Source organism: Pseudorasbora parva, chromosome 5 (genome assembly GCF_024679245.1).
Source record: "Pseudorasbora parva isolate DD20220531a chromosome 5, ASM2467924v1, whole genome shotgun sequence".
NCBI lineage: Eukaryota > Metazoa > Chordata > Actinopteri > Cypriniformes > Gobionidae > Pseudorasbora > Pseudorasbora parva.
The window spans coordinates 36,110,869-36,135,960 of NC_090176.1; the positions used below are offsets into that span (position 1 = coordinate 36,110,869).

The 25,092-nt window shown below is 38.8% G+C and overlaps 1 protein-coding gene across 10 annotated transcripts; it reads left to right on the plus strand.

Annotated features, from left to right (window-relative positions):
* The first annotated feature begins 1,099 nt into the window (after positions 1-1,099).
* On the plus strand, positions 1,100-24,036 carry ddx3xa (DEAD-box helicase 3 X-linked a). 10 transcript variants are annotated; one of them, XM_067444107.1, is made up of 21 exons: positions 1,100-1,458; positions 2,800-2,851; positions 3,061-3,108; positions 5,376-5,435; positions 5,813-5,905; positions 5,998-6,069; positions 7,397-7,573; positions 8,002-8,137; positions 8,649-8,762; positions 8,867-8,966; positions 9,316-9,451; positions 11,002-11,099; positions 11,212-11,310; positions 11,405-11,565; positions 11,660-11,804; positions 11,913-12,057; positions 19,300-19,481; positions 19,561-19,678; positions 22,854-23,007; positions 23,080-23,204; positions 23,545-24,036. In XM_067444107.1, exons 1-21 carry the CDS (start codon positions 1,414-1,416, stop codon positions 23,634-23,636), a joined length of 2,352 nt encoding a protein of 783 aa, XP_067300208.1. In that variant the 5' UTR covers positions 1,100-1,413; the 3' UTR covers positions 23,637-24,036. The 10 variants fall into 10 exon arrangements, with proteins under 10 accessions (XP_067300208.1, XP_067300199.1, XP_067300200.1 ...); XM_067444098.1 differs by lacking the exons at positions 5,813-5,905; positions 5,998-6,069 and having other exon boundaries at positions 1,101-1,458; positions 11,209-11,310; XM_067444099.1 differs by lacking the exons at positions 5,813-5,905; positions 5,998-6,069 and having other exon boundaries at positions 1,101-1,458.
* The last annotated feature ends 1,056 nt before the right edge of the window (positions 24,037-25,092 follow it).

A 25,092-nucleotide genomic window follows, 5' to 3' on the forward strand; every position in this document is an offset into this window, starting at 1 on the left:
AATTGCTATTTAAGTTACTTCTGTATTGGTTTCAACCTCAACAGAAACTGGGTAGCTTGCTGATTGGTCAAAACCGACAACAAATGGAAGCAGGTCACCGAATGACAACATTTTCAAACTCAGACAGTTTATAACAAACTGGCTGCATGTTTTATTTTCAGTTTTTCTGAGCTGGCAGACACATCAGGAACCTTACTAAATGCAAAAAAGCTACAAAAGTTTAAGTTTAATTATATGGCACATTTAAACTGCGTCATCAAATCGCCGGCAGATCAGGCTGGGTTTACCCAGTCAAGGGTCAACGGCTTTCACACAAATCTTTCAAAATAAAAAAATTCTGATTCAGGAAAAAAATATTTTTCTTTTACTACACATTCCTCAACACACTCAAAGCAGTCTTGTGACCCCTTTTGTGTCTATCTTCGTGGTGTATCATGGGTACAATAATAATCAGCATAGGTTTTACAGTACACATCTTTAGTTAGTAGGATCAAATGGCTAAAGTTGTTGTTTATTGTCTGCTGTTGTATATTTTGTGTTTCATGAGTTTGTCTTTTATCTACAGGATTTCAGATACCATTTTATTTATCGCAGAAGTTGAAGAAATACCCATAAAAATATTCATATCTGTATTGGACAAACAAGGTAAAATTGTTGTTTATTCTTTAAAAGTATGCTATTGTGTTAAATGTATATTTCATAGACTTAATTACCGTAATAATTTAAAATATAGCCTAGTATTTTATGTAGGCTATCCTAAATGCACATAAATTCCTGACATTTTAGATAATTCGAAAAAAAGATTTGATTGAAAATGAAATGGTCATACATTTACCTTGCCCTTGCACAAATGCATTCAAAAAGTAGCAGCAAATGCATGATAACTAAGTTAATAAAAACGGGGATGTAAAACTTTCAAAAAAGCCAATAAAGGATTATATTATGTATATATGAATGAGAGTATTAATAATATATATGTTTTTCCATCAGAAGCACAACATGAAAAATGATCAAATACGGGTGCCAAGGGACATCTAACAATCTCGCGATGTTTCGGGTACTGTGACGTCTTTCCTCCGTTCGCTGATCCAATGGCATTTAGCCTGAAGCCAACAGCCACAGCACACACTGGGCTGCCATCAGCACAGGGGGCAGAATAAAGAGACATCCTGAAAGAAACTTCAATTTTCGTTGTTTTTTTTTGCCAATACAAAGCCTGAGAGAGGATAACTTACACGTAAACATTGCTTTTTTTTCTACGGCAGTCTTGGCACAAAAAGCCCTCTGAGAAGGAAAGCACTACAAAAGAACAAGTGACGTCGTTATAAAAGGAGACTTGGCTGAAATCCTTTAGACAACAAAGAAACGGCTTCTCGGACATAAAGGAGTAATCCTCACTTATTCTGTTTAGTTATGAGTCATGTGGTCGTCGACGGTTCACACGGTCTAGAGCAGCAGGTAGGCTATGGATATGTGTTTAAATATGTGAGTTTTGTAATCCCTTTGATCGGTTGGCTTTGACACGCAGGCTATGTGTTAAATCCTAGTGAGCTGACTTCCTAGACAGCATTCCTACCATTGCGTTGCCTCAAATGTTGTCAAAGAAGGCCGCTCAGTACGTTAGGTATTGAGACACAGCCGCAGTTTCTCGTGTTATAATCTTTTATTTCATTATAGATATACCCTATATGCTGTGTTTATACGGTAATTTATCATGTGCACATTTAGAGTTTAAAGTGTTATTTAATACACTGCCGACGCCTCTCCTTGTTTGTTTATTTTTCCCCCCGCATTTCGGCAGCCGATATAACGTAACGTTACCAGAATCAACATCAGCGTTAAACTTTTTCCGTCATCGTATCACTAAACATAGTTTATATTAGTTTATGTAAAAGTATTAAAATACGGTAGTTTGTCTTCTTACAAGTAAGTTACTGTTAAACTCATGGCGTCGAAATTTGTCTGACATTAGATTCCGCGGCCTGTATGCAACCCTTTTAACTCGTATAAGATTGAATACATTTTTCATAGAACAGGCTGATAATGAATTATATGTGTTTTATCTAGTTATCAATTTCTTGATCATCCACTGTGGCATATTCGATGCGTCTCTCTCCTGGTATCTCAATCGTAGGCTTTAGGCTTGGCTAGGGCCATACATTTTGTGGTTAGCGCTTTTGACATTTGATTAACCAATTTAATACTAGCGGGTACATTTATGGACTCAAATTAGTTTATAACGTCCAAAGGGAGTGTTGTGGGGTTTTTCATTTTATTTTACACAGTTGACAACTATAAATGTCCTGCGCAGGACGGTCTTGATTTCATGTGACACTTTACATGGCTGCTGCAAACAGTCACGTGACCACGGCCTATAAATTACGCTTTACCCCTTTGAAAGATGATCTTTGACATGATCTCTTAAAAGCATGTAAAACTTCTATAACATGGACTTATAAAACTAATATATATATAAATTTGTTTAAGATTGCCCATTCTCAATTCATGCAGTTGCATGATGTCAGTAGTCACAAGTTCAACTGTTATTTAATCTACTCAGATCTTGTTCTAAACTTTATCGTGACACACAAAAGATGTTATTGGCCAATGTTGTTTTACTTTGATTTCAAGGAGGGGAAAAAAATACGCTGAAAGTGAAAGTTGACCGAGACCTATCATGTCCTTTTGTTTTCCATGTAGGAAAAAGTCATACAGGTTGTCAACCTGGAAAATTCCACATTTTCAGGTTTTAATTGAATAAGCTCTTAAGTTGACATGACTCTTTGCTTTTTCTTTCAGCTTGCTGTCTTAGACTTGAACTCCCCTGATGGACAGGGTGTTGGCACTGGCCGTAAGTGTTTTCTCATTCTGTGCTTTTGCAACATTCAAACTAAATGGCAGTGAAAAGTACAAAAAAAAACACTCATATTGGTTCTCTACTTTTTTGGGGGTACATTTTTCACCTCTACTGTTCCTGAACTTTCATCTTAAATGCACCCAGTATAGTTTTTTTTAAACAAAATATTAAATCAATGAGTAAGTGGATGTCTTGTCTTTCAGGGCGTTACATTCCTCCTCATTTGAGAAACAAAGACTTACCACAAAATGGTATGTTACACTGGTTTACTTTAAAAACAGTGGATTGTTTTATTAAAGGTGGGCTAAGTGTTATTTCAAAAATGCTTTATAAAATTGTCTATGGCCAAGTACCAAAACAAACTTGTAGCCATTCAGCATTAAGGGGTGTGTCTACTAATGATGGTGAGAGTGCTCAGCGCACGTCATTATTCAAAAGACATGACACACAGGATGGACATTAGCTGAGTGATGACAGAAAGAGAGATGGCAGATAAAAACATGTAGAAAATGTCTATGGAACAAAAGAAGGCTTGCGATCAGGCAAGAAGTTATCATTGCTAGAGAGAACTTAAGGAACACTAAGGCCTGCAATCAAGATGCAGAGGTTGCTTTATTTCTTCTCGATAGGCGAATAACATTGAATATGCTTGTGTGTCATGTAGTGTTGCACGATATATCGGTACTAGAAAATTATTGCATTACCCTGCTATTACAAACGGTACGATATGGAGTTTTATTAGTACCGGTACTTTAAGAAGGACAGCGCCTATATGAGCTGTTTCTTAATGTGCGTGGATGTGTGACAGCAGGTGTCAGGACGTGTGTGCAGAGCTCTTCTTCCACTGTTCACTAAACATTGGAAGTAGCAGAAGAGTTAAATATACGCGCAGCGCATGACAGAGAAAGCAACAGAAATATGCGCGCATGAGAAGAGAGCGCGGCGCGGGACGTGCTCGTGTCACCGGACTCTGACATGAAGCGCGCGCACAAGCCTTTCAGACAACAAACATGCGATCGCCATTCAGTTCTTTCGCAGATTATTATTTGGGTTTGAATGGTCAAACATGTAAAATTGCACGTTCTGGCGAGTATTCAGGTAAACACAGTTGGATATGGCTTTAGTGACCGTGTACAATTGAGGTAATTAGATCCGTGCAGGTCTTAAGCCAGACCTAATATTCTGAGATTAATGTTAAGCAAACAATGAAAAATAGAAAACCACCACATGCTTGGCTAAATAACTAAAATATATTTATTAAGAATCAGTGTATAGTTAAATTATAGAGTGAACAGTGAAGACTAAGCAGTTTTATATTTGATTATTTCATTTCTTTCTTGACTTGCTACTGTTAAATAGACCTAATGAAGCTGAAAAATAAATCACTTTTTTCTAATCTATATAAAAATCTATATTATAAGGTTACATTTAAAATATATTAAATTACTCGTATCATAAAATAAGATTTTGGTCATCCCAACCTGTTGAGAAGTGAAAGGTTAGTGAATGGTTGATAATGATGATCTCTGTAAAGATCATCTTCACACTGGTATGCAGTTATTATAGCAATAACAGAAGGGAATGGTCAAAAACCAGGGCAGGAACTGCTGGCCAAGTGAATTTTTAGTAAAAAAATAAATCCATGAATAATAAGTTCTGTTGTCATATTCATATAACCGGTTTTTTGTTTGTTTTTACCGTGGTATCGATTTTAATATCGGTATCGAAGTCAAAAATTTGGTATCGTGACAACACTAGTGTCATGATTGAAGCGTTAGCTCGCAGTGTGTCCGAAAAGTAAGACGATAAACTCCTACTATAGGTTTATTTCCTTTGGTTCCTCGTTTAGTGATCTATATAACCCTCTCATCTTGTCATTATTTTAATATTTTCGTTATGTGGACTGTCGTGCTCGTACTATCAAGTTGTTTATGAGAACTGTTTGTGTTTTTGGGATGTAAGGGATGACTTTTTCATTGAACATTCGATCTGGATTACCATAGTAACACCCACCATAGTCGCTGCCTACATTGTGTATGTGTGGCGTAGCTATCAAAATGGGGTGAGATCTTTTGGGGTAGGGGCGTGTTTGTTTTGGTGATTTGAAATCTCAGCATCGGTTACCAGAAAGCACTTACCCCACCTTTAAATGAGAAATTTGCAGATGCATGCATGTTTTGCAAATATTTAAGGGTTGAGTTAGGAGTTTTCTTTTTTAAATTTTTTTTATGGGTGCCTTAATTGTCTATGATTCACAACTGCTCTCATGTGTAAATACTTGTTGGCAGACAAGTTTCATGGCTTGTTAGTATCTATCTAAAAGTATCAGTATAATATATTTTGGGAAGTCTTTTTGAGGCTTTCTTTTAAATAATAAATATTTTGAGTTTTTCTCCTTCCAAATGATGAGCCACACTCTCTCCATTTCATGACTTTAAAGAGATCTTAAAATCAATGTTTTATAATAGGTTGTTGATTTTTCTTTCTACGCTTTGACTTCATTCTTGTTTTTTCACAGCAGGAAATGCTTATTCCTCTGGTAGACAGAGCGGTTATTCAGTGGCACCAGTACAGAGCTGTAAGTCTTGGTCAGGTTCTGCTGAAGGTGCTTTGCTTCCAAGATGCATGAATGTTTAATTCCATGCCTTCAGAGCCAGTACATTGAGGCCAGACATTTAAAGCCAGGTCTCAGAGTGTTGAGTGAACCTCACACTTTATGAAACTGAAGGAGCTGTTTTTGAGTCTGCAAAGCTTTGATTACTTTGTCTGACTACTCTCTGTGATTACCCGGCAGCTGCGGTTGCTTGCATTCTTCTCCTTTCTTCTGTTCAAATTAACACTCTAAATGTGAACAAATAGGAGAGGCTTGTATGTGATAGTGCGCGCACACACACACTCCTTTGAATGCTTTTAAATATTTTGGCATCTTCTGACATTGTGAAACTGTTCCTCAAGTTTCTCCTAAACAGTATCCTCAGAGTTGGCACCCTGAGGGAAACCAAAGATACAGGCATAACTATCCAACTGGATGGAATGACTTTAGGACCGGTAACTATTAAAAAAAACAACCTGATTTGCTCTTGCGTTCCTTTATTTGTGAAGGAATTGTTGTCTTTTAAGTGCCCTGTGCCTCTGCTTAGGTTCCCAGAGATATCCGTCCCAGGAGCTCTCGTTTTATCACACCTACACTAGTGGCTGGCCAGACAGATGTGGTATATCTCTGTGCATGTGACTTGTGCATCGTCCCGCTGTTGTGCTCTCTGCCCCTGTGACATCACTGCACTTTAACTAGACCCTGAGACTGAAGTTTGTGGATTTTTATCAAGATGTGTCCTGATGCTACATGTCAATAGCATGCTTAATTGTGTGGCTATTCTTTTTAAATACTAAGTGGTGCTCATGTTAACATCTTTAACTAAACCACAACATAATTTGTTCAAGGTCAACTGTTCTGAGCTTTGACATGTTTCACTGCTGCCACGTCAATTGTTTGGTTTCATACTCTCTATGAAACGCCATTTTCCCGCAAGTTTGCGTTTATTGCAAGTCTGTGTAGGCAAATGTTTGTTTTAAGGGGTTTGTTCGTGGTTTACTTTGCCTTCTATTGCATTTATTGCCTGACACACGGGTAATGTTTTTGGATTCCTCTTCATATGTTTAACAGTATTCATTGGCTTCCTGATTAGCAAGTAGGTCAGCAGTAATTGTGTTCTTTAAAAGCTTTGTAAAGTACATTTTGAGTAATGTTTGGTTGTGTCGTATAGCCACATCTGACATGGTTAGAAATGAAAAATATTTGTGTTTGGCCTGTTTTTGTAGACTGGGGTAATGAGTGTGTATGCATGTGCGCAGTCCTGGCTAATTTCTGTGTGTGTCACTTGCAGCCTCTCCTGCGCGTACCGACAGCAGTGTAGCCACCGATGGAAATGAGGACGCAGCCAGTGTTATCAGCTGGGCTGATCGCTGTGGTAAATTAGAGCATCTGACGGTGGCATGGCTTGGCCTGCTTTTGGTGGTTTTCGGACAGAAAATTATCACCCGTTTATGCGGTGATTTAATCTGTATAGGCACTAGTGCTTTTTGTTTGTGTGTGTTCACAACCGTGGTTTGATAAAGTACATTGCAATGTAAAAGTTCACGTGTTTTTTTGTTTTGTTTTTTTGGAGTGTGTGTGCTCTTTGTTTCTTCAACTGGATTTTTAGCTGGGTGAGTCACTAGGATGACCAAACAGGTTTATTTCGGATTTCATATGGTTTTGTAAACACCAGCAGTGCCAGTTCCGCCCAAAGATGCCTATTGAGCTTTGTGTTCTTGATCTGCTTTTTTGAGACGTGTCATGATCCTCTTTGTCTGGTTCACTCAACTTACCTGAATTGTTCTATTTGCTGCAGTAGGAACAAATTGCTTATTGGCTTTCACATCTGCCACTCACTCAACCATCACTGAAACCAGTCTTGGCTTTGAGCTAAGCTATAAATTAGAACCTTTTCCTATAAATCCTGATGTTCTTTACCTGCCTGTCATTTTTGTATTTGAAAGATTCTCCAGGATGGGACTGTGGTCGTAGCAACGGTTTCGTTAATGGGTACCATGATGGTCGTATGAATGGGACTGCAAACTTTGGCCGTGGACCTCCTCGTAATGACAGAGGAGGGCGTGGTAACTTTCGTGGAAGCAGGAATGGTGGTTCCTTCAACCCGCCAATGCATAATGCAGGTGCGAGTTTTACAAGTCTAATAAATAATAGAAGAGAGATTGAGGGCATGTTTACGTGACAATGATGTACTAAAAACAAAGTTAGTACTTTGTTCTTTGTGTACAGTTGAAAGCATTCAGATCTGCAAAAATGACTAATGAAAATTGTGCTGCCAGGCCAGTTGATGTCACTTTATAAAGAAAAACTGAGCCTATAGACTGATTGCGTAATATGCATGCCCATGATGTCATTTTTTTCACAAATTGTTTTTATTTTTATTTATTTTTTAGTTTACACATAGATGATAACAGTATCTTTTTCAAAAACTTGCACTTTGGAATCCGTTTGTCATGTAAATGAACATTTCCTGTTTTTAGTTGAAATCGGTGTTGTGTAAATGGCCCCTTGCAAGTTGTACATGTTTTAAACATCTGACATGACATTGTAGGTTATGGCACTTATGAGAACAAAGATGGAGGCTGGAACTCAGTGGTGAACAGAGATGCCTACACTAGCTTTGGTGGGCGTTCGGATAGAGGGAAGTCAGCGTTCTTCAATGACAGAGGAGCTGGCTCAAGAGGAAGGTGAATAAGGATGCAGTACTCGTATTGTAACAAGGTTGTTTTAGATGCCATTATTGACACCAATTGCAATATCTCAGCTAAAACTAATGAAAGTAAAAAGTTCAAATTCCCAAATGTTTGTTTACTTAAGGACTGTTTATTGGGCTACTTGCCAAGATTTTTACTTACATTTTGCCATATTTGTGTGCATTTTAACATTTAAGCTCCACACAGCAAGAAACTGCGATAGAGGTGATAATCCAAAATAATCTACTAGTTTGTCTGTTTTATCACCCATCATTTCTACAAAGGTCGCCATAAATTGCTGCACCCATGCTACAGATGTGAATGATGCTTCAAGTTGTGTGGTTTGAGTTAATATGCACTACTATTAATTGGCTATTACTTTTCTAAGCAATAGGATTATAAAATAAGCTTTTTAATGCAATGTGCTCAGAAGAAATCTAAGTAAAATTTAGTGCATTTATGCTTTGCTGCAATGTTTTTAACTACAAAAAATTGATCTTGACAGGTATGAGCGTGGAGGCTTTGGAGGAGGAACGGGAGGGAACAGTCGTTGGGTTGAAGAGTCTAGAGATGAAGAGGACTGGTCAAAACCTATGCCCCCCAATGAGCGCATAGAAAAGTAAGTGGCTCACTGCTAATCGCAAAGTGTCTTGTCTCCTGAGAGAGTCCATCTGTTATTGTGACAGCCATTGTTTTCTCTTCTGTCTCCACCTTGAACAACAGTGAGCTGTTCGCTGGGAGCAACACAGGGATTAATTTTGAGAAGTATGATGACATTCCTGTGGAGGCCACTGGAACGAACTCTCCTGGGCATATTGAGAGTGTAAGCCTAATGATTATAGTGCCTTGTAGAATCAAGTGCCAAAGCAAAACAAATGAGATACAAGACTGCTAAAGAAACTGGGGCCTATTGCACAAAACTAGGATATGGGATTAAGCCAGGATATCCTGGTGATCTTGTCATCGTATGCAAAATTTAGTACACTGCTGTCATGTAAACGTACTCTGAAGGCACACTCACACCAAGAACGATAACGAAAAATAACTGTATAGTAGTGGTTAAATAGAGATAGGATCACTAAGATATTCTGGCTTAATCCCTTATCCTAGTTTTGTGCAAAAGGCCCCTGGTAGATGATGTGTTTTTGGATAATTTCTGTTTATCTTTTCAGTTCCATGATGTGGACATGGGCGAGATAATTATGGGCAACATCAACTTAAGCCGCTACACACGCCCTACTCCTGTTCAAAAGTATGCAATTCCCATCATCAAGGCCAAGAGGGACCTGATGGCCTGTGCACAAACAGGTGGGGCATTAGACAGTGGACATACATGTCCATGGTGAAAATGGTTTATAATTGCATCCCAGTAACACCAAACTATATTTGCAATTATGAGGTTATAAAGTAAAACTAAGCAAACAGGGCTTTTGGCACTGTTGGACAATGCAAATAGCTTTAGCTGTACTTGCCAGAAATGGCAAAGACTGCTGATTCTGTATTGTGTGTTGTGAGTCATTTACATAATGTAAATGTTGACCCATTGTTTAAGTGAATACTTTTCTGGTTGACTTGAGTAAAATGAGCAATTGTGTGAGCCCAAGTTCATGTCATTGGCTGCGTCCGAAACCTGGAAAATGCTGCCTTCGGCATCAAGCAAAGTCCAAATCAATTGTTTGCTTCACTTCCTGTCTCCTGAGAGACCTTCATCTGATAAACAAAAAAAAATAAGGATGGAAATAAGGATGGCATACATCTATCCTTCGCTGTCTTTGATATGCCACAATCCTGTGCTTTTCATTCAGTGAAAGTTGAGCTGGGGGAAAAAGATGGCATCCGAAAGTTGCGTTTGCTGGTCAGTTTGTGTGTAAATGTATGTTTTTGACCAATATTTTCCACTTCTGATGTCATTTTTAGTGAGAAATTACTAATGTAGTAATTAAACATGTTTAGTTCTCACCAAAGCTCGCTCTATTTTGCTGTAGATCATTAAAGTGTTACACTGCCTTAGAAGTCTGTCTGAAATTACTTTCGTGAGTTGCCTTCATGCACAAAACACTGCCTTACAAGTCACTGTCTGATAAGGTAGCGAGGCAACGAGTCAGCTGCCTAGGTTTTCGGACAGAGCCATTGAATGAATAAATGTTTTACAAAAGTTCAATGACAGATCCTTGAATGCATTTATCCAAAGTCCAAAAAGTACCAAATGCAGTTACTCCCCATTACCCTGTGACTTCATTAGAAAATGCAACAAAACATTTTATTCTTAAATCGTGAGAGTGGTATTCTATATAATATCACTAATGTAAGTCATATCATTAGACATTTGTATTGTGTTGGTTTAAGTCACTGATGTCAACTTGAGCATCTTCTAGAACTTAGCCTAACAACACTCTTGGACTCTTGGCAAGTTCAAATAATTCGATTAAGGCAAGCTAATACTACACAAATTTTGTCTGGATTTTGCAGTCACAGACATATTTCTAAAGTCTGCAACAACCTGGGACTGCCTCGACCAAATGTTTTGTAGTTTGTGCAGTGTGGCAAGATAATAATAATGTTTTATTTATATAGCGCATTTCCCATGCTCATGGTCGCTGTACACAAAACATACACATACATATACAATGTAGGACATAAACGTACAATTAAGATGGTGACAAGTGTGAGCACGACGGAAGTTCAGGTGGTGTGAGCTTGCCTTTTAGATGAGTACTTTGTTTCAGCAGGTTTGGCTTGGTCAGAATAAACTGCAATGTTGACCAGGTTGTGCAAAGTTTGGCTTTAGCTGCTCGTCAGGATTAAACTTCAGTGTGCAGCTGTTTGAGGGTGTGTGTGTGTGTGCTCCATTCACTCAGGCTCGGGAAAGACTGCAGCCTTCCTGCTTCCTGTTCTCAGTCAGATCTACACTGATGGACCTGGAGAGGCACTGCAGGCCACCAAAGCCAGCGCCCAGGTTATTATACAGATCAATTTAACATTTCTTTATTGGTCTAAAGTTGTGCCAAGAATCTTGTGAGGGGTAAGAAGTTCTACTAATACATTTTGTTTTGGTCTTTCTCAAGCAGGAGAATGGAAAGTATGTTCGTCGTAAGCAGTTTCCCATCTCTCTAGTCCTGGCTCCAACCAGAGAGCTTGCTCTTCAGATTTATGATGAATCCAGAAAGGTATATCTTGCTGGAGAACCAACTACAGGTTCACAAAAATTGGTTCTGTTTTTAAAGCTGGTCTCACAACTATTTTTGTTCTCATCTTCTGTAGTTTGCTTACCGCTCCAGAGTGCGCCCGTGTGTAGTATACGGAGGTGCAGATATAGGCCAGCAGATTCGTGATTTGGAAAGAGGCTGTCACCTGCTAGTGGCCACACCTGGTCGTCTGGTGGACATGATGGAGCGAGGCAAGATTGGCCTGGATTACTGCAAGTAAGTGTAGTACAGAAAACATCTAGCCAGATAGCAGATTGTATATCGTTGTTCTTGGTTCTGAGAAAGTACTTGATTGATATATTTTGTCTAGATATTTAGTGTTGGATGAGGCTGACAGAATGCTCGATATGGGTTTCGAGCCCCAGATCAGACGTATTGTGGAGCAGGACACCATGCCTCCAAAAGGTGCTCGTCAAACCATGATGTTTAGTGCCACCTTCCCAAAAGAGATCCAGGTATGTATGCATTTAATTTGAGACTTACCAGAAAGTCTACTTATGAACCTCGATATTCATAAGGACCTCTTTAAGGACCTCTTTGCATCTGTACCCTTTTATTTATAGATTCTGGCCCGTGACTTTCTTGAGGAGTATATCTTCTTGGCTGTGGGCCGTGTGGGCTCTACCTCAGAGAACATCACCCAGAAGGTGGTTTGGGTGGAAGAGAACGACAAGCGCTCCTTTCTTCTTGACCTGCTCAATGCCACAGGTGAGATGCCATTTCTGGTCCACTGTTTTACAATGTCATTGGTCCTTGTTGTATGAATAACCGACATGGTCAAGCTCTGTGTGAGAACAGGTGATTTATGTGGCTGTACAGATTGTATTGTAGCAGAAAAGTTTTAGAACTTGTACTGTTTACTAGGGCTGCAACTAACGATTATTTTGGTAATCGATTAGTTGGCCAATAATTTTTTCAATTAATGGAATGAAGTGCTTTTATTTTTTTATTCACACACTATTCCACATCCTGCCCAATGCTGTCCTTCAAAAAAATGTGTCAGCTTAGTGCTATGAAAACATATATAGTTATTAAAGCTGCGAGCAGCGATGACGGGCCCAAGCCGGGGGCACCGCCACCCCGGTGGCATCAGCTTAACTGTGCGCAGCAGGCCAATAGGCATTTAATATGGGAAAAATAAATAATGGGACTTTGTCTAAGTCATTTGAATTCACCTCATTAACTGCAGCAACTGGTGCTGCTATGACCAGGGACCACAACAGTCACATCTCTGAGATCAATTACATTTTATTCATTAATTTTATGTCAGATGATGTCAAATGTCAATTTCAAAATGAGTGCAGAATACTGTCCAAATGCTGAAGTTGTATTATCCTTACACTTCTCTTAAAAATAAATTAAGCCAAATCACAGAGACCGTAACAATGATTTTAATATCAGTGTCAGGTAAGAGTAATATGCGTGCATATAATTTATGGAAGTTTATAATAAACAGCCACTTTTATAAGATCATGTGAAATTTAATTTTTTAATCCATTTGAATTCTATCAATAAATAATTAGTTTAAAGAGGTGTCATACATGATCTTTGCAAACACAGCACATGACCTTTTTTAAAGCCAATGTTACAGAAAACAATTAAAAGTATTAGGATATCACTTTCAATTATGTGCAAATGTATTTTTTGCAGCTCAAAATATTGTAAGTTCAGAAGACCAGTATTTTATTTATATATATATATATATATATATATATATATATATATATATATATATATATATATATATATATATATATATATATATATATTTTTTTTTTTAAACTTATTTTTCACAATAAAGTGATAGATATTGCTGATAGCCTATGATATGAAAGGGTTAAATTATGAAAAAACAAGAGACAAGGTGACACAGACAGAGTGAGAGAGACCCCCTACACACACACACACACACACACACACACACACACACACAGTGAGAGAGACCCCCTCCACACACACACACACACACAGAGTGATCCTGAGAGAGGGAGGGGGAAGGGGAATGACAGACACAAAATCTAAACAGTGAGCGAACATTGTTTTTATTTCACTGTCTGAAAACACTGTATTGCAATAACAACAATAGTTTTATCTTCAAAACAGTGTTCCCTAGGACATATCCAACCTGGTTACTAAATAAGGCTACACTCCCACCTTCTGGTTATTCTATATTTAGTTATTCTATATTTATATTTAAACAAAAGGCATTAATCTACTTTTTTTTAAGACAATTAAATGTGTTTTTTTCTTTTGTTAGTAATGTTTTTTTATATTTATATTTTTTTATTAATAATTATTTGTATTAACACAATTATTTAACTAATTATATAAAACAATATTGTCAATGCCCTACAAATAAACTGGTTTTATACATTCATTTTTTTATTCAAACCCAGAATAAAATGTTTTATCCTTTAATGCAGGCCAAAGCACAGCATTGAGAGGTAATCTTTTTAGACAGAAGAGTGGCTCACACACACATACACACACACTGTAGAAATCAGTGACACGTGTCCCCATCAGTCTGTGTGCATTCAGGTTGAAGTCCCCACCAGGCTAGCAAAAAGAACACACACACACACGCACACACACACACAGTAGTAATGCTGAAGTATGCTGCAGGCAACTCTTATCAGTTAAGCCCATTCACCATCCCCCATCCACAACACACACACCCACCCACAAACACACACACATACACACACACTCATGTCTGGTTCACTATCTTTCTGGGGACTCATAGACGTAATGGTTTTTATGCATGTTCAAACCATATTCTGTCATCCTACACTGCCCCTGCCCCAAAACCTACCCATCACACAAAACTTTCTTCAAAAGAACTCATTCTGTCTGATTTATTAGCTTTTGTACCCATTGGGAAGTCTCCATGAGTCTGTGTGCATTCAGGTTTAAGTCCCCACCAGCCTAGAAAACCATTCTCACACACACACACAGAGGCAAGGTTTTTTGCTTGAAAGCTTATACAATATTGCCCTCTACTGGTCATTTAAGTGAGAGCATAAGTGTTGAAAAAAAAAACAAAAAAAAACAACAGTGTGATATATAGAATAACCAGCAGGTGGGAGTATAGCCTTATTTATGAACCAGGCACTTGTGTTCTTATTTTGTGTTTTTTAGGCTTTTGCTACGGGACCACCGTTTGAGATATCCAATAACCGTTCGCATTTTAGCATCTTCTGTATATTTACTTCATGTTGTCCGAGTTTGGAGGAAATTGAATGAATCGCTTTTGAGGAGAGGGTAAAAACTCAGAGCTCGTTTTGCCACTTCTTGTTATCTTCCAACCAAATTATCTGACTTCCTGTTGGTCAGAGCTAATGACTGTAAATTAGAAAGTTGTCCGGCTCGAAATGTACAATATATATACCGAGTTTGGTGAATGCAGATAAAACTAACCCCCCGCTTTGGACAAAAGTGACACTTCCTGCTGCCAGTTGGTGGCGCTATAACTTTGACTCACAAAAGTCATATCCATGTGATCAGCCTCTTACAACGAACACACAGCTGAAGTTTCATCAAAATGAATTAATGTATGCAAAAGTTATAACACACTTCCTGTTTCCCTTTTCTCGCCATAAATTCGTCTCTTCCCCACGGCCAAACCGTTTGAGATATCAAAAAGTTGCTCACAATTTAGCATCCTCAGTGTCTTGACTTCAGGCTGACCGAGTTTGGTGCTGATCGGGTGAATCGTCTAGGAGGAGTATCGCAAATTCCAGAGCGTGCGTTTTCCGAACAACCCATAATAGCTCACTTCCTGTTGGGCTGACGCATAACTTAGAGCACGAAAGTTTTTCGGCCCGATGAGCTCTATATGTGTACCGAGTTTCATATATGTACGTGCAAGTTGGTTTGATTTATAGACCACGTTTTCAGACCCCACTTTAGGGGGCGCTGTCGAGCCCCCCTGCCACGCCCGGGTCCCAGCCTTAGCCCGGCCCTGATGGCCGCGCATTCTGATGTGTGTGCAAAGTTTCAAGAGTTTTCGAGCACGGGAAGGGCCCCAAAAATGCCCAAATAGTCGCGTAAAAAAATAATAAATAATAATAATAACAAAAAAAAAGAAAAATAATCCTTAGAAGAACAATAGGGCTCTGCGCCCTTTCAGGGCTTGGGCCCTAAATATAGCTTTAAAAAAATGAACCATAGTTTTACAACAAATAAATAAAACAAATGATAACAAATTAAACTGTAATATCTTTATCCTGTAAATAGGCTATTAGAAATGTTTTACATTTATATTTAATTACATGCTGTTATCCCTTTAAATTTATGTTTAAAAATCAACATGCATTCACATATTTTATGAGTAATAACTTTAGTGTCAAACAGTGGATATTTCAGTTAAATTATTTTTTTGTACTGAATATTTTTGGTCTCCATATCGACTGTCCTTTCTGTTTGACGCTAGCCTGGGAAAACCCAGACAACTTCCGGCAAATTTAGATTTGCTCTGCAAGTAGTCTGGCAAAGAGCTCATTTAAACCCATTTTCAATCCGTCGAAATTGCGGCACCAATCAGAAACGTTGGGGCAGGCTTTACACGATGACGACAGAACAGTGACAGTGAAAGCAGAATGCCACTGTGGAACATCACTCGTTCGTATCAGCTATCAGCTGTTTTAAGCGATTTAAACTTTTCCTTTTCGTTAACCCGAGCAAAGAACAACACTTGGCTCCCAGTTGTGGATTGCACCGGCTACTGTGATGAGGAGGATGGCGGGTGTGATCATTTTGCTAACACCACACAGCAGCTTTGGATCTGGCCTTTCTGTGCTTATTTCCTTACACTAGATCTGGTTATCATGACTAGACTAGATCTGGTAATCATGTAAAAATTGTAAATGAATAACTAGCGTAACTATGCTCAAGTCTGACAATATTCAAATTCAGTCATTTCAGATGTTTTAGAACAAAGTTTGTGAGACATAATTTTCTAAAGACTCCTCAATATTATTTAATTTTCAAAATATTGCAAATCACGTTCTAATTGCAATACAAATGCTTTACAACGGGGGCAAATGCGATCAGAGCTGAATGTTTTCTGTTTGACCGTCAATCCGAGATGTTCCAGTCGGTCTGAAATGCTATTAGGTTTTCCAAATTTTGCAAAATTGTTGATGGAGTGGCGGTGGACACCAGCTATTATCATATTTATTTTATAACAACGGCAAATGTCTTCAGAAGCCATTTGCAACATCCTCGAAATCGCAAGCAGAAATGCTGTCTCAGATGTTTCTCTGTCGCTCTGCATATGTCATCGTCCGTTGGTGACGCCCCTTTGGAAATGATTTGTCTATGAAGCTTTGCCAAACGTTACTACTGAGAATGGTCTGGTTTTAACCAGGCTAGTTTGATGCACATGCGCCCACCACACCGGTGCTCGTTCAGTGAAGTTTGAAACTCAATGCAGACTATAAGGACGCGCTTTCATGCAAAATAGAAATCCATGCGTGAATTGGTAACATTTACAGATAAGGATCTAACCTGTAAAATGAATGTTTTGGGCTGAGGACGGACACTCATCTGTCAAAGCCCATGACAGTGCATGTTAAACGTTAATACATTAGCTTTAAGCTTAAATAAAGAAATCTCAAGTTTTTGGTGCTTTATTAATTAACTTTTCCTGTGTTATTATATTTGTGTTATTCAGTGCTGTAATTGGCATGACTAGTGGAAGTTAATGGCAGACCCAACTGATCGATAATGAGAATTGTTGTCAGTGATTTTCATAATCTATTATCAATTGTATCAAATAGTTGTTGCAGCTCTATTGTTAATAGTGTAATACAAGGATGTGGTAAGAATTTTCCCTCCCATGGCTTTTTTTTTGCAGTGACGCTGAAGAGCTAAAGATGATACTTTTAGATTTTTCTGTTGTGCTAGTAGACCTGTAGATACAGTGACCCGCTCTCATGTACAGTGAGGATAAGTATTTGAACACCCTGCTATTTTGCAAGTTCTCCCACTTGGAAATAATGGAGGAGTCTGAAATTGTCATCGTAGGTGCATGTCCACTGTAAGAGAGACAAATAAATAGTTTAAAAATCATATAGTGTGATTTCTGGATTTTTTTTTTAGATTATACGATACAGCTGCAAATAAGTATTTAAACACCTGTCTATCAGCTAGAATGACCCTAAAAGACCTGTTAGTCTGCCTTTAAAATGTCCACCTCCACTCCATTTATTATCCTAAAGGTTTCCAAGGTTACTGTTGGCAATACACTAAGACATCATGGTTTGAAATCATACATTTTCGGAACGTTCCCCTGCTTAAACCAGCACATGACCAGGCCCATCTTAAGTTTGCCAGTGACTATTTGGATGATCCAGAGGAGTCATGAGAGAAAGTCATGTGTTCAGATGAGACCAAAATAGATCTTTTTGGTCATAATTCCACTAAACGTGTTTGGAGGAAGAAGAATGATGATTACAATCCCAAGAACATCATCCTTACTGTGAAGTATGGGGTGTTTTTCTGCACATGGGACAGGGCGACTGCACTGTATTAAGGAGAGGATGACCGGGGCCATGTATTGCGAGATTTTGGGGAACAACCTCCTTCACTCAGTTAGAGTATTGAAGATGAGTCGAGGCTGGGTCTTCCAACATGACAATGACCCAAAGCACACAGCCAGGATAACCAAGCGGCAACCTCCCGCGATCTCTCTTGAAGCCAATACGGAAGTAATGTAAACTTCAATTCCTCAACTGGCCACTAGGGACAGGCTCCAGAAGGGAGCAGAATCTCATTGAGCCCCATGTTAAAATTCTCAACTTTAAAGCAGAAAAAAACATATTTAGAGCCTGGAACTAATTGTGGTTTTGGCTTATAAGGCTAATTTTGAGCTTCATGACAACTGTGAGGGGGGTGAATTTTTTTATAACTCATTCGTTTACGTTATAGAAAGCCTTAAAGTTCTGCATAATTAAGGGTGTGGCTACAAGTGGATAGCCATTTATCTGCCGCGCACATCCCGCCTTTTTGCCCATTTTCTGTTATCCGGGAGTGACACGTGATGACTCGCTCACAAGATGGCAACGGCCAGCTCACCCATACTTTAAGCTTCAGAACGGCTTATCGGAATCCTATGGGGGACGTCAGGGACACTACGTCCATATTTTTTTACAGTCTATGAGGATAACAAAGGAGTGGCTCTGTAAGAAGCATATCAAGGTTCTGGTGTAGCCTAGCCAGTCTCCTGACCTAAACCGAATAGAGGATCTTTGGAGGGAGCTCAAACTCTACTTCTCAGAGTGTGGAGGATTAGGCCAAAATCCCTCCTGCAGTGTGCGCAAACCTGGTGAAAAACTACAGGAAACGTTTGACCTCTGTAATTGCAAACAAAGGCTACTGTACCAAATATTAACATTGATTTTCTCAGTTGTTCAAATACTTATTTGCAGCTGTATCATACAAATAAATAGTTTAAAAAATCATACATTGATTTTTTTTATTATTTTTTTTAATTTTTTTTAGATTGTCTCTCACATTGGACATGCACATATGACAATTTCAGACCCCTCCATGATTTATAAGTGGGGAGGACTTGCAAAATAGCACAGTGTTCAAATACTTATTTTCCTAACTGTATATCCATAGCAACACCATACTGAGATACCAGTGTTTTTCGATAAGTCTTGTTAACAGATTGTTACCATGCCAACATTATCTAATCACGGACTAGCAGAAGTCTTCTGTTAGTATCTTAAAGGAAGGGAGAGAAATCATGTAGTGGGACATTTTTAATGGCAGTGTGCTCAACAATTTCATCCTCTTATGTTTTAATGGGAGTCATGCCAAAACTTGACTGCTGTATAGATACAAACTGGCTGATGTTGCACTAAATTCAGATAATTAGGGTTACAAACACACTTCTGCATTTGACAGGTGCTTTATCAAAAGTGACATACTTTCTCCTTACAGGCAAGGATTCTCTCACACTGGTGTTTGTGGAGACTAAGAAGGGTGCCGACGCTCTTGAGGACTTCCTCTACCGTGAGGGCTATGCCTGCACCAGTATCCATGGCGACCGCTCTCAGCGTGATCGGGAGGAAGCGCTCCAGCAGTTCCGTTCTGGACGCTGCCCTATCATGGTTGCAACTGCTGTGAGTAGAGTCTGTGAGTTTACTGAAAGCCTGTACTTTTTCGTGTGCTTTTTGACTGATTGTGTTTTTTGCTTGATAGGTAGCTGCCCGTGGCCTGGACATCTCCAATGTGAAACATGTGATCAATTTTGACTTGCCCAGTGACATTGAGGAATACGTCCACCGCATTGGTCGTACAGGCCGTGTGGGAAACCTTGGTGAGTTTTAGAAATAACTTCAGGGGTTGGAATTGCGACCATGTTTGTCATTTGTGCACCCAGAATGTAATGTGTGATCTCAAAAAAATATTGGGGAGCATTTGTGTGAGTGAGGTGTGGCCTGTTTTAATTTCTCTACAAAACGTTCTCTAGTTGCTGCACAGTATGTGCCTGCTGTGAACTGATACAGTGACAGGTCCACCGTTCTGTCACACAACCAATTAAAGGTCATCTTAACGCTCTTTAAAGCAGACTTTAGGTTGGTTAATATTAGCTGTCTATCACTCCTTCACTGTACTCTGTCACATTCCAGGGAGCTAATTGATGCACAAAATGTAGTGCACAAAAGCTGTAGAAGAGGATTTTTTGAAGTTGCAAGTGAAAGAATTGTACTTGCCCAACCAGACAATTAGCATGATTAAAACGTTAATAACAAATAACTAGGGAATCACCAAAATGCGCGAGTGATTCTGATTTAATTTAATTTAGTGTAAGTGGCGATTAATTGTGGATGATAATGCACTTGCTATAATGTCACCGACGGTAACATAGTTGAGCTTTTGAGGCTCGAGGAGACATCAGTGCAGCGTCCATGCAGAGATTGAAAATGTGATCTTGATTTCATACAACAGTTCAATAAATATAATTTTAACTGTTTCAGCTGCAAAAATAGTTCCAAACAAAGATCACAGCAGAAACACAGCGCCACATCTGAATTAATAGCACACTCTTGAATTAATAAATGCTTTATTTTTGACAACAAACTACAGGTGCTTCTATAGGTCCTTCCAAAAAATTAGCATATTGTGATAAAGTTCATTATTTTCCATAATGTAATGCTAAAAATTAAACTTTCATATATTTTAGATTCATTGCACACCAACTGAAATATTTCGGGTCTTTTATTGTTTAAATACTGATGATTTTGGCATACAGCTCATGAAAACCCAAAATCTAAAAAAATTAGCATATCATGAAAAGGTTCTCTAAACGAGCTATTAACCTAATCATCTGAATCAACTAATTAACTCTAAACACCTGCAAAAGATTCCTGAGGCTTTTAAAAACTCAAAACCGCAATCATGGGTAAGACTGTCGACCTGACTGCTGTCCAGAAGGCCATCATTGACGCCCTCAAGAGAGAGGGGGTAAGACACAGAAAGAAATTTCTGAACGAATAGGCTGTTCCCAGAGTGCTGTATCAAGGCACCTCAGTGGGAAGTCTGTGGGAAGGAAAAAGTGTGGCAAAAAACGCTTCACAACGAGAAGAGGGGACCAGACCCTGAGGAAGATTGTGAAGAAGGACCGATTCCAGACCTTGGGGGAACTGCGGAAGCAGTGGGCTGAGTCTGGAGTAGAAACATCCAGAGCCACCGTGCACAGGCGTGTGCTGGAAATGGGCTACAGGTGCCGCATTCCCCAGGTCAAGCCACTTTGGGCTACAGAGAAACAGCACTGGACTGTTGCTCAGTGGTCCAAAGTACTTTTTTTTCGGATGAAAGCAAAATTTTGCATTTCATTCGGAAATCAAGGTGCCAGAGTCTGAAGGAAGACTGGGGAGAAGGAAATGCCAAAATGCCTGAAGTCCAGTGTCAAGTACCCACAGTCAGTGATGGTCTGGGGTGCCATGTCAGCTGCTGGTGTTGGTCCACTGTGTTTTATCAAGGGCAGGGTCAATGCAGCTAGCTATCAGGAGATTTTGGAGCACTTCATGCTTCCATCTGCTGAAAAGCTTTATGGAGATGAAGATTTCATTACGACCTGACACCTGCTCACAGTGCCAAAACCACTGGTTAATGGTTTACTGACCATGGTATTACTGTGTTCAATTGGCCTGCCAACTCTCCTGACCTGAACCCCATAGAGAATCTGTGGGATATTGTGAAGAGAAAGTTGAGAGACGCAAGACCCAACACTCTGGATGAGCTTAAGACCGCTATCGAAGCATCCTGGGCCTCCATAACACCTCAGCAGTGCCACAGGCTGATCGCCTCCATGCCACGCCGCATTGAAGCAGTCATTTCTGCAAAAGGATTCCCGACCCAGTATTGAGTGCATAACTGAACATAATTATTTGAAGGTTGACTTTTTTTGTATTAAAAACGCTTTTCTTTTATTGGTCGGATGAAATATGCAAATTTTTTTAGATGGATATTTTGGGTTTTCATTTCTGTATGCCAAAATCATCAGTATTAAAACAATAAAAGACCTGAAGAATTTCAGTTGGTGTGCAATGAATCTAAAATTAAAAGTTTAATTTCTATCATTAAATTATGGAAAATAATTAACTTTATCACAATATGCAATTTTTTTTTAGAAGGACCTGTAATCGGTTGTCAAAGAATCAATGACCCATACATAAACACCTGCCTCTTTTTTTCTTTTTTTTTCTTTCTTTGTTTAATCAGAACAAGGTACATAGAAAGTATTCAGTGACAGAAACATTTCTAAAGGCATTGCTTTTTCACGTTTTTCACCCACAAATTACCATCCCAACAGTGCAACCCCAGCTGCTAGGAAAAATTTATAATAACATTGACACACAAAAAATAAATATGTCGTAATAATAAAAATATAATAATAAAATAATCAATAATAATAATGAGGGCTCTCCCTTAAAAATATTTTTAAAATGTAGTTCTTAGAAACATCATTAGATCACTAAACCATAATCTCATAATATTATTCAGTGCAATTTTAATTTTGTAATTTTTCAGTGTAATGACTTAATTGGATTGTCAACAGCCCTATAGTGTCTTATTATTCTAATTTAAATTATTGATTACATTTAAGAATTTAAAATGAAAGATAAAGCATACATTTAATAAGATTAGGGGAAAATTACCTTTTTATAAAGGTTAAAAAAAATGCCCTCAAGGTAAATATCACAAATATGCAGATTTAAATAGCACACTGGTGAGAATATTGCTTCAGAATAAATGATTTCTAATACAATTTTTTAAAAAATCCAGACAAGCAACCTTTTTATTCTAACATTTGAAATGATATAATGTATACGCATTTTAATTGTGGTGCACCTACATTTGTGCTTGTGCTCATAAAAAGTTGAGAGCACCAGTGCAACCAATTAAAAAAGTTAATGTCAACCTGTCAAGACCTTGTACGCCTCTTGTTTTTGCCAGAATATCTGTTTGAATTATTGATTTTTCTTCAGGGCTGGCCACATCCTTCTACAATGATAAGAACAGCAACATCACTAAAGATCTGCTGGACATCCTGGTGGAGGCCAAACAGGAGGTGCCTTCCTGGCTTGAGAACCTAGCCTACGAGCACCAGCACAAGAGCACCAACCGTGGGCGTCCCAAGAGGTACGGAAACCTCCTGCTCTCCCCATTGTATTTGTATATTTTCCAGGATTGTGACATGTTATTCTTCTTCAGGTTCTCTGGTGGCTTCGGGGCCAGGGATTACCGCCAGATGGCTGCGGGTGGAAACACTTTCGGCAACCGTGGTGCTCGCAGCGCTGGTGGCCATGGAGGGAACAGAGGTTTTGGAGGCAATAAGGGTTAGTTTACTTTGTCACATTGACACTAAGTTTTAATTGGGTAACATTTAATTCAAGCATTAGGAATGGCCTGACAAATCAATCTTTTTTTGCAGCTTTTATAATGTAGTTGTTTACTTATTACATTTTAAAATGGAATTAGGATAGTTGTTTTTTTTTTTTTTTACTGTTTATTAAGTCTTTACATAATACATTAACATTTTATTATTTATAAATATGATTAAATTACACAAATACTGTAAAAACAGTAGTAGTTTAAGGTGTACATTTTAAAGTTTAAGTTTTCTTTTATATATAATTTAATTCTTGAAAGCAGTCCTGATGTAAGTGTCTGTTTTAGGTGGCTTTGGGAGTTTCGGTGGTGACAGCTACGGGGGCAGTTATGGAAACTATGGCGGAAACTATGCCCAGGTGGACTGGTGGGGCAACTAAATATGTTTTCCAAACTAGACCTGAATGGAAGCCACATGTTATCATAGCCAGACTCTACCCCCTGTGTAGCTTTATGAACTCGGTACATTACACGCTGTGATTCTCTGCCCACATTCTAAAGGGAGCTGATCTGTGGCAAAACCGGAGCAGAATATCAAGGATGCCCACTTGTGTATTTGACCTATTACAGCACTTTTTCTTTTTCTTTCTTTGTTTTAAAAAAAGAGGATCATTTTTATGTGAATGTACTGTGCCTTTTTGAGTATAGACAGACATTTAGTTTTGTTAATTCCGAGTGAACTTGGCCAAGAGCTTAATTTGTTTTTGTTTGTTTTTTTTGCTGTAAAGGCATTCGAAAGCTTGTACTTAATCAAACCTTGGCAAATACTGGGATGATATGAGTCTCTGTTCCATTTGAACTTCAAAATTATCACCAATATCATGAAGCCAATAATACAAGCCACAAAGTAAAGCACCATCACAGGCGCTTTGCAGGCGTTTGAACCGTTCTGTGAAGCAACTTGTCTCGCAAGGGACAAATCAGTCTGAGTTACTTTTGTTTTGCTCACTCTATCCTGGAGAGACACCTATTTAGGGATATGGTTGTCTTGAAAAGGCCATTCCAGTTGTGATATTCATGACGAAATATTGGAAACCCTCAGTGTTAGAAAATTCAAAATGCTGGAACTTCTTAATCCACTTGTTTTAATTGACAGTGTTATGGCAGCTAGTAAGAACCACATGCTAGCCACTGTAAGTGGGCAGCATTTTTTGTTAAGTACTACTTTTTTTTCCTCTCAACATTTTAGAGAAGCAGATGTGATTTTATTGAGAACCTCTAAGGTTTTTTGGTAAAATGTTTCTTTACAAATGTCAGCAAAACAAAAAATGCCTGCCATCCTGTAAGTGAAGTTCAAATGGCTACAAACGGACCACAGAACCAAAGCGGCCGTGCCTTTGGAACATGACCGCTTTGGTCATATACGCATGCTAGTGTTTTGTTTTTTGGTCAAGGAGAGAAGACTAATGAATTGTTGCAGGCTTTCTTTTAATACAAACGTCCTCTCTTTTCAAGCTGCGCAGCAGGCATGGCTCCCTTTTTGTAGGTAGAGGCAGCGTGAGAGTTCATTTTGAGGCATTGACAGAGCCGAACCGGGAGTTTGTTTGCGTTGGGCCTGACGCGAATGCAGTTAGACAGGCCACCATTTTAGCTTGTGTCAGGTCCCGCTGTTCTTTGCGGGAGCTGGACACCAGGTATACGAATGCTGTCAGCTCCTGAAATTCATCTGGTTAGATGTGAACTAAACCACTGGCTGAGGAGCCAGTTTTTTGCTTCCTTTTCCTTGAAAAGGAAGGAAGCGGTCGAGTGGAGGAGAAATAAGGCATTTATCGCAAGTGCAATAGACGTTCTTCTCAAGTGAGTTGTGCCTTGACTTTCTTTTTTTGTTTTTAACTG

Bases quoted from the DNA above. Each gene is read 5' to 3' on its own strand.
- ddx3xa (XM_067444107.1), top strand. From the start codon at position 1,414: ATGAGTCATGTGGTCGTCGACGGTTCACACGGTCTAGAGCAGCAG. The intron at 6,070-7,396 runs GTATATCTCTGT...TGTATTTGAAAG, and splicing joins TGGCTGGCCAGACAGATGTG to ATTCTCCAGGATGGGACTGT. The intron at 11,805-11,912 runs GTATGTATGCAT...TTTTATTTATAG, and splicing joins CCTTCCCAAAAGAGATCCAG to ATTCTGGCCCGTGACTTTCT.